General features: G+C 36.4%; 1 protein-coding gene across 1 annotated transcript; it reads right to left on the bottom strand.

Annotated features, from left to right (window-relative positions):
• Nucleotides 1-271: 271 nt before the first annotated feature.
• LOC138332097 (F-box/WD repeat-containing protein 8-like) lies at nt 272-9,432 on the bottom strand. The gene is made up of 11 exons (XM_069280054.1): nt 8,702-9,432; nt 7,046-7,150; nt 6,757-6,921; nt 6,335-6,423; nt 5,986-6,158; nt 4,979-5,187; nt 4,617-4,832; nt 4,019-4,146; nt 3,375-3,548; nt 2,418-2,519; nt 272-1,513 (listed from the first exon to the last, which is right to left on the bottom strand). The coding sequence occupies exons 1-11, from the start codon at nt 9,320-9,322 to the stop codon at nt 1,372-1,374; spliced, it is 2,124 nt and encodes a 707-aa protein (XP_069136155.1). The 5' UTR covers nt 9,323-9,432; the 3' UTR covers nt 272-1,371.
• Nucleotides 9,433-9,443: the final 11 nt, after the last annotated feature.

Genomic DNA, 9,443 nt, shown 5'->3' on the forward strand with positions numbered 1-9,443 from the left:
CTATTCCAATTTACATAGAGTTTCCTCAATTTTTTTTACAAATGACATATAACAAAGTAGAATACTGTCAGAGAAATAGTCTAGAAGTTTAATTTCCTTAAATGGATAACTACGTTTGTTTATATACCTGCATGGCCTGTATATGAACAACAGCACCAAGTCAGAGAGTTTTGTAAACTATCTAATCAATCAAAACATGGCCTCAAATTATTACTTATCTTTACTATTCCACAGTTTTTGGTGTTTCTCCCACACATGATTTAGACTTAGCTAGCCATATCATAATATACAGTTGATTCATGCCTTGATATATAATCAGTCAACAGTCAAAACTGTTTTCACAAGGTTTTAAGATAAGCCCAATGATCTGTTTCCTGAGTTCAGATTAGAATGTTTATGATTTTCAAGCAATTTCATGTGAAAACAGTACTGTTCTAATACATTTTGATGTCAAATAATGATTTCAGTATTTGAGCATTGTGTAATTATTGTCAATGGAACACAGGTATATAAGATTTATGAGTCTCGAGATTAGTAACATTGCCATAAAAATTATATCCACTAAAAACATCAACAGTTGATAGAAAAGTTTTATCGTGTGAAGCACCTTTCCTAACTTAAAAAGATGTTTCAGTTTAGCAACATTCAAAGTCTTAAAAACATCATCTTCTAGCCGTGACAAAAACTTGTATGTTAACCATGAGAACAGCCAGTCGTATGTTGTATAACAATGAGAACAGCCAGTCGTATGTTGTATAACCATGAGAACAGCCAGTCGTATGTTGTATAACCATGAGAACAGCCAGTCGTATGTTGTATAACCATGAGAACAGCCAGTTGTATGTTGTATAACCATGAGAACAGCCAGTCGTATGTTGTATAACCATGAGAACAGCCAGTCGTATGTTGTATAACCATGAGAACAGCCAGTCGTATGTTGTATAACCATGAGAACAGCCAGTCGTATGTTGTATAACCATGAGAACAGCCAGTCGTATGTTGTATAACCATGAGAACAGCCAGACGTATGTTGTATAACCATGAGAACAGCCAGTTGTATGTTGAATAACCATGAGAACAGCCAGTCGTATGTTGTATAACCATGAGAACAGCCAGTCGTATGTTGTATAACCATGAGAACAGCCAGTCGTATATTGTATAACCATGAGAACAGCCAGTCGTATGTTGTATAACCATGAGAACAGCCAGTCGTATGTTGTATAACCATGAGAACAGCCAGTCGTATGTTGTATAACCATGAGAACAGCCATTCGTATGTTGTATAACCATGAGAACAGCCAGTCCTATGTTGTATAACCATGAGAACAGCCATTCGTATGTTGTAGCTTCCTCTTCCAATTGTGAGAACATTTATATATTATCGTAAGGAACAGCCAATCGTATGTTGTAGTTATAGGCCTCCGGCTCATCATAGGTCGAATGACAGATCTCAGGTAGGTCTTGTGTTGTGAGGTCGGCAGAGAAATCACATACGTTCAGAGAACCACGGAACCTGAAAAATATAAATACATTTGCTCACAGATGCTGTGTAACAACAAGTTCATGAATAAACCTAAATTTCAACACAATTTGACCTGTGTATAAAGACCACTTGGTTATAAAGAACTCTTGGTCCCTTGGTGGTCTTATTAGACAGGTTTGACTGTATCAGATTTCAGAGGTAACCCCTGGAATATTGAGGATGATCCAGGGGTGGATATACCGACAGTGATAGTAACCCCTGGAACTCTTGGTCCCTTGGTGGTCTTAATAGACAGGTTTGACTGTACCAGATTTCATTGTAAAGATTAGCAGAAAAATTAATTGGTACATATGGTTAGATACAGATACGGTATTGTTACTCGTTTTAAAAAATACCGGAACATACCCACTTTTACTCTCACCTTGTGATTTAATAAGGAAATTCAACACGTAAAAGTGACTCAATGAAGGAGACAGGCACTGTGTGTAAAAACATGTTATTTAAGTATTGAAATTCTGTTTTAAAATGAAAAGTCTGCACAACAACTAGTGCATTAGCAATGTTAAATCAAATGTTTATATGTAGTATGTTAGACAACCAGTAGATTTCTTCAAAAGTATCGGCATCGGTATTGTTAAAATACTGGTATCATTTCATTGGTACATGTGTGGTATTGTTAAAATACTGGTATCATTTCATTGGTACAGGTATGGTATTGTACTGTTTGTTCTTAATGGTATCCAAACCTATTTGTGTATAATGAATTGTTTAATAGATACAATAGTCTAGGTGATAGAAGGAAAACAAAGCTGTATACTCTTATTTGTTTATGTATTGAGGTGCTTCTGATCTATAAAGAAAAGCTTACGTACATCCTCAGGTAAATCTAGAGTACTAATGGACCTAAGATTAAACTGGAATTCTGTACACTTACCTTCGATGAGCCAAATGTTCGTCAGCGAGTTCTGTCTTAGCTTCTGGGATGTTACCAGATATAAGGCACTGTTTATAGAAGTGGCAATAGCCTACAGGATGTCTGTAAGTACATAGAAAAAGAAAACATCAGTTTTATAATGAATCAGTCAAACAGATTTATAGGTCTCTATCAATACTAGTAGGATCATCTTACTACAACAGTTGTCTGCCTCCTTAGTCACCCATCCTCAATATTCCAGGGGTTACTATCACTGTCATAATATCTACCCCTGGACTCTGTCATAGCAAAACTGAGGACATTTCAGAAGAAAATAAACTTACCAATCACAGGCCAACAGACTCTTTGAAGATAACAGAGAATGAAGCCCAACTTAAAAGCCACACCGTGTAATGTTATTCGATTATTTACATTAAAGGATCAAACTACTAGTACATCTGTTGTCAGACAGAACCTTCAGTTACACTATGACACAGTCCATTGTGAATGTAATAACAGTGATAGTGAATATTGAGGATAAGTACAGTACAGGTGGTGGATATAACGACAGTGATAGTAACCCCTGGAATATCCAGGGTGGTCCAGGGGGTGTATATAATGACAGTGATAGTAACCCCTAGAATGTCAAGGATGAGTATAGGGGTTAATACAGCAACAATGATAGTAACCCCTGGAGTATCGAGGATGAGTGTGACTCTGCACCCTTAGTGTAATTTACACCAGAACTTACAGATTTATTTCAGTTAATGGGTCCAAGTTTCGTTACCAAATCTTACAGAAGTTATGACCTGAAAATATAACATTATTGACAGGCAGCAGCACTATGACAACACTTGTTATGTATGTAGGAGATGTAGTTAAGGTGTGAAAGCAAGACTCCTGTAAAAAAAGTTAAACAAGAGAGTGAAGAAAAAGGCAGAAAACAGAAACTTGGTTATAATCTTTGATCACATGTACCTGTTATGCCACTCCCATAACTTTGTAGACATACGACGATCCCACACACTGACGAATCCCCCTCCATCTCCGGATACGACCTTCCAGTCATCCATCTGAACAGTTGTTATATAGTTTGTATGGCCTGATAATACTGCAGCAGTCTGGTCTGTCCTCAGATCAAATATCCTGATCCTACAATAAAAGTAAAACATACTTCAAATATCCGCATCTAACAACAAGTCAAAAACAATTCCAAAAATCTCAATTTTACAATACAGATAAATATCTTTCAAAAAGCCTTGTCGTACAAAAATCTTTTATAATACCATCAGGTAAATAATCCTATCTATCAATCCTCCCTCCCATTAACTTAACTTCTGTCAATACTTCCTGTCACCACCTGGTAAGGAGGACGCTCTAGTAATCCTAGCTCCTTCCCATTACCTTACCTTCTGTCCATACTTCCTGTCACCACCTGGTAAGGAAGACTGTCTAGTAGTCCTCCTTCCCACTAACTTACCTTCTGTCCATACTTCCTGTCACAACCTGGTTAGGAAGACCCTCTATTTATCCTCCTTCCCACTAACTTACCTTCTGTCCATACTTCCTGTCACCACCTGGTAAGGAGGACGCTCTAGTAATCCTCCTTCCCACTAACTTACCTTCTGTCCATACTTCCTGTCACCACCTGGTAAGGAGGACTGTCCACTAGGTTTAAACAGGTGATGATATGCATGTGGCCAGTTAACAACCTCACCATCTTGGCTGTTTCAATGTCATACACAGGGCCCTGTAAATTCCAGATTGACAGCTAGGTACTATTGATTTAAAATACATGTATATCGCTATTGAGCTACATGTCATATATAAATTGTACTTGATTCTGATAAAAATCAATACCTCATGATGATGTAAATTACGTTTCAGTTAGCCTAATGCATTATAATTTTGTCTGGTGCATCTTTTGCAATGAAAGACCTTGATTTTCATTCAAAGTCAAAAGTGTTAAATGTATTAAAACTTTGACGCTATGGCTTCTGAATAACTCAGAAAACAAGAGATCTAATGTTTGATCTGCAGCATCCAGATAGTAAATTGCTGAAGCTTTTTTTTAAAGGAATAACCTTGATCTTCATTTAAGGTCAACATCAACATGTTTTGGTTAAAAAGCAAGCACTTAGGCACTCTTTTTATCTTTTAATGATACTACAAGACAATAGTGATCTCTCAACAGGAACAAGATAAGTAAATCTGACTTACAACAGTTCCCTGTCCCAGGGCTATCATGGCAGGGTCCAGTCTGACGTCCACACAATGGACAGCCCCGCCGGTACAGGACGGGTCCTGGTGGTATGTATACTCCTTCAACTCCTCCGCTGTCTCCCCTGGGCAGTGTAGATACAGCTCTCCTACTTGTGTGGTGATGAACACCCGAGGCTCCTCTATCCCGACCTCCAACATGTTCAGGTGGGATACCTGGAACAGTGGAAACATTTCATCGGGAAATGAATTTGATCTTAAATAAAATATTTCTTAATTAAACAAACAAGGGAATGTTACAGAAATGATACACAAGCTATCAGTAAACATTGTTGGTCTAGGTAAAATTTGACTTGACTTACAGGTTTTCCTGAGTACCGGTTTAACAAGCTGTGGAGTTGGAAACCTGTCTCTGTATGAGTGTAGATGCTGACGTCCATACCGTAACCTGTGACAACCATGTCACATGACTTAGCGACACAGAATGTATTGCGCTGACCATGAGGTGCTGGTGGTATTTTATAGACAGGATTGATGTTATCATCCTTCAAACTCCAAACATCCAAGTGACCTAAACATCACAGATGAATACAATGTAGACAGTTGGCATAAAATGAAAGTTGGTTTGTCATTGTGTGGAGATAAGATAAAGGCCAATCTGAGGCACTGTCTCGATGTAGTACAACAACACTGACCAGTCCATTTCTCAGTTTTTTGATAACTACTAACATTAGGGAGCATTCAACTTGACCTTTCCCTTAAAAATCATAAACTGACACGCTAACTAACAGAGCCTATAGCAGGCCTTTATTGTATAAAGATGCAATTATATTCCATAAAGTTTGACTTTTATATTACTATAAATTTTGTTATCAATTCAGTGTAATTTTTTCACCTAATTATTCTTTTTATTGCTGGTTAAAAATAAAATTCTTTCTGTATCCAAAAAAATTTCTAAAGAACAAGAGGCTAATGGGTCTTCATGGTCTTTTGATTATTGGCGAAATGCAACACATTCCTTTGACCTTGAATATAAGGCCACTAATTTGAATAAACTTAGATACTTTCATCCCAGCATGGTTCAGACCCAATATCAGCTGGGTCACTAGGGCTCTTACTTATTGACAAGAAATTGTTTAAATAATTTAGCCCATCTGACCCCTCTGACCTTAAATGAAAGGCAATGTCAAGCAATTGAACAAACTTGGTAACCTTTCATTCCAGCATGTGACAGACGAAATATTGAGAAGAAGTCGTTTGAATGGAAAATTTAGGCACGGGTCAAATGACCTAAGAATATAAAGGCATGGATTCACATTTATGGCCTCTAACTTTGCATACAACATCTAGTATCATAGTGACTGTGTACCTTGTTTATACTGGGCTACAGTCAGTGTGGAGGTCACCTCTACATGGGACACTTCTATAGAGATTGTACCAGTATCCATCACTTCGTCGATTTGTAGAGATGTATTGGAAGGCTTTAGTATACAGCTTTCTTCATTATCAAGGTCCCATAGCTTCACCTCTCCATTGGAATACCTATAATATATACAGGGGCATATCACCCATACAATTATATGGCTTAACTTTAAATAAAATTTTATTTTTTAATTTATTTACTGCCTTAGAACATTCTGTTATTATAGAAGATATATCCATCTATCCTCAGCACACTGTTCTGAATACAAATCTTATAAACAAATGTTAATACCTACCCTGCCACCACGGTGTCTGTGTGTGAGTTCACAGCACAAAGAATTCCTCCCTGAACATACTGCAGCGACGTCTGCTTACCTGTACGGTTCTGATAAAATCAACATTATTGTATGAAGTCTGCATTGTTATAATGAAAATGCTTCAAAGGTTCTAATTAAAAATATATTATATTCCCAACAAACAATTATTGTCAAAATTTTAGAAATTCTTCACTAGCTGTACACTTATAACAACTAGAATTGTAAGGAGTCCAACAGCATAATTCTTAGGTTGAAGGTTATCATTATTCAGCAAGTGACAGAAAAACATAAAAAAAAACCTTTTGGTTTACATATGTGACCATCCCTCTGAAACATATGGTCTAATGTTTGGTAATACTATCGTCAAACTCTCTTTTTTATTTTGAGCATGATATAAATACCTTCCAATTAGAAATGATCTGCTTGTCCTTTGTGACATTTTCTCGGACAATCGCTTTCCACTGACCACGGTCCCTGGTCACCTGGTCCTGTTCGTATCCCAAACTGTGACAAAGATTACACCACAGAAGTTCATCTTCAGCAAGGCTCCGCCAGCTACGACTCACCTGATTGACATCAAAGTTAATCCTTTACAAATATAATCTTATTAAAAAATTTCTTTAAATATTTCAAATGAATATAATTCTCAAATTAATATCAATATTTATTACAAAAATAAAAAAAAAATACCTGAGAACATCTGCACAAGTCTTTCAAACCAAGATGGTGGAAAATCTTAAGAGCAACTTCTCGAGGTAAAGATTTGTCAAAGAAGGGTATTTCTGCAATTTCATTCTGAAAAGAAATCACATCTCAATTACTTGTGGACAGAACATCCTTTTGTTTAAAGTTCCAATACCATAGCTTATTTACAAACCTGGTTGAACATCTGCTATATACAGAATGACTGCTGCAAGTTTTACCAGAACGGCATGGAGATCATGGAATGATTTTAATCAAATTTTAATATTTCTATCATGGAAATACAGTGTTTAAATTTTCTAGTGATCATTGGGTAGTTACCATTATAATGTACAATCTGATTAAAATACAAATCCTTACTATGACTGGTCACTCTATTTAATAAAGGAGCTGACAACATCCCATTAGGAGTCACATTCTGGTGACCTTTGGAAAATTCCAATCTAATTGCTACTTTCTGCTAGAATTTTGGAAGTGAATTTAAGTGGATGAAAAAGTTTTAAAGAACTACCATAATCATTTTATTGTCTGTAGTCATCTTGCCAAAAGAGCCCTACATAGCTTGATGTATGTGTGTGTTGGGATTAATTGTCATTTTCTGTTGATGTAGCTAGGTGAAGAATATGAAAGTACAGAGAGTAAGGAGGTCACCAGAACCTGACCTCTAATGGGATGTTGTCAAATCCTCTATACATGTATCAGAGTAATAAAAAGGATATGTACATTTTGTATGTATTATAAACAGATTGAGCATTTAAAGGATTGAGAATTGTGTAGGTCTATATGCAGACACATTGTACAAATATGTGCCGATATAGTAAACATTGAAACTATAAATCAGTACCCTTTGGATACAAGGAAACATAAAAAGTAAAACAATTTCCAAAATACAATGGGACTAATTCATGTACTACGTGATACCCGATAACGTTTGTGCGGGACTGGTGTATCCATTAGTTATGGAACGTAACTCTTTGTAATCTTCCCGCTGAAATGACGTTATCATGCGATAACGTCATTTGACGTCATTCCATCACCAATAGAAACAATAGTCCCGCACAAACGTTATCGGGTATCACGTGGTAAGTGAATGAGTCCCATTCGACATTCCTATAGCGGCCACCTCTATATAACAACCACTTCTACATTAGGACCTATTTCTTGATTGGTATATTTAAAGACCGCCTGGCTAAAGAGAACAATATTTCTTTCTTCATGCAATCAATTGATCAAAATATTGTATGATACGTTAACTTAAATTGTGTTAATATACCTGTTACATGTGTAAGTAGCAATTTATACAGTAAAATTTTAATATATAGATAAAACATATACTGTATTTTCTGGAATATAAGATCTCGAACAGGTATATTTTCATTGATATTAGTGATAGTGTTTCTTTTTGAAGTGTTCATAGGGTTCTCGCTAAGTTTTTTAATAGATGGTTGAAAATTAATAATAGGTGGTTGGGGCCATATAGGCCCTCGTGGAGGCCAATTTTTATTTTTGACAAAAATAGCCGGTTGTAAACAAGGAAATAGCCATATGGTAAGATACACTTACAACATACAATTGTACATACAGTGTACTGCATGTTTGTTGCTCATGCAGTACTTGGCAAAGTTACCACACACATTTACTTACTAAGTCTGTTAAAAACTGATCTAATAGACACCCCTTTGAAAAGTGTTCACTTTCAGTTCTTCTCCTTTTGAAAACATCCTCAATTCTTTCTTTTTCATATCTTTTAGATTCTTTTGACAAATTTCTTGATCTCTTTAATCCATGTGTTTGATAGAGAGCTCCGCCACACAGAGAACACTTGTCTACTTTATCGTCACTCACATGTCTTTCTCTGTGACCTGGATCCTTAGAAGGGTTGGACTTACTCAATAAATTATGTACAATGTTAAAGGGGTAGTACGAGTTGATTTGTTCAGTGTTTTCACCTAAATAATTCAGAGTCCCCTCTGACTCTCTACAGTCATCTTTTTGGCTCTCGGAACATTTACATTTTTGATAAAATGTTTCAATTTTAAACTTTTCCTGATTGCTCGAAGAATTTGTTACCGATCTTTCTAATGACAACTGCACGTGTGTTAATGATGACTGCCCTTCATCAGACAGTACTGACTTTTGGGTAGACGCAGATGATCCCGATTGACCACTGGTAGGTAATTGCTCTGATCTTTTTTCTGTTGTTTTCTTATTTAGCTCCTTCTTCCATTCATTTCGAAAACTGTCAAGAGTTTTATCAGGATCCATGTCAATGACCTCGTTAGTCTGGCACACTTGATTTGTTATGTAGACAAGCAGAAACGAACGTCCACCTTAGGTTTTGTTTACTAAACTTTTCGTACCTCCATTACAGAAGAATTCGGATTCA

This window comes from Argopecten irradians, chromosome 9 (genome assembly GCF_041381155.1).
Source record: "Argopecten irradians isolate NY chromosome 9, Ai_NY, whole genome shotgun sequence".
NCBI lineage: Eukaryota > Metazoa > Mollusca > Bivalvia > Pectinida > Pectinidae > Argopecten > Argopecten irradians.

Bases quoted from the DNA above. Each gene is read 5' to 3' on its own strand.
- LOC138332097 (XM_069280054.1), bottom strand. From the start codon at position 9,322: ATGGATCCTGATAAAACTCTTGACAGTTTTCGAAATGAATGGAAGAAG. The intron at 6,922-7,045 runs GTATTTTTTTTT...GATGTCAATCAG, and splicing joins ACTTGTGCAGATGTTCTCAG to GTGAGTCGTAGCTGGCGGAG. The intron at 2,520-3,374 runs GTACATGTGATC...ATGTACTTACAG, and splicing joins TTATGGGAGTGGCATAACAG to ACATCCTGTAGGCTATTGCC.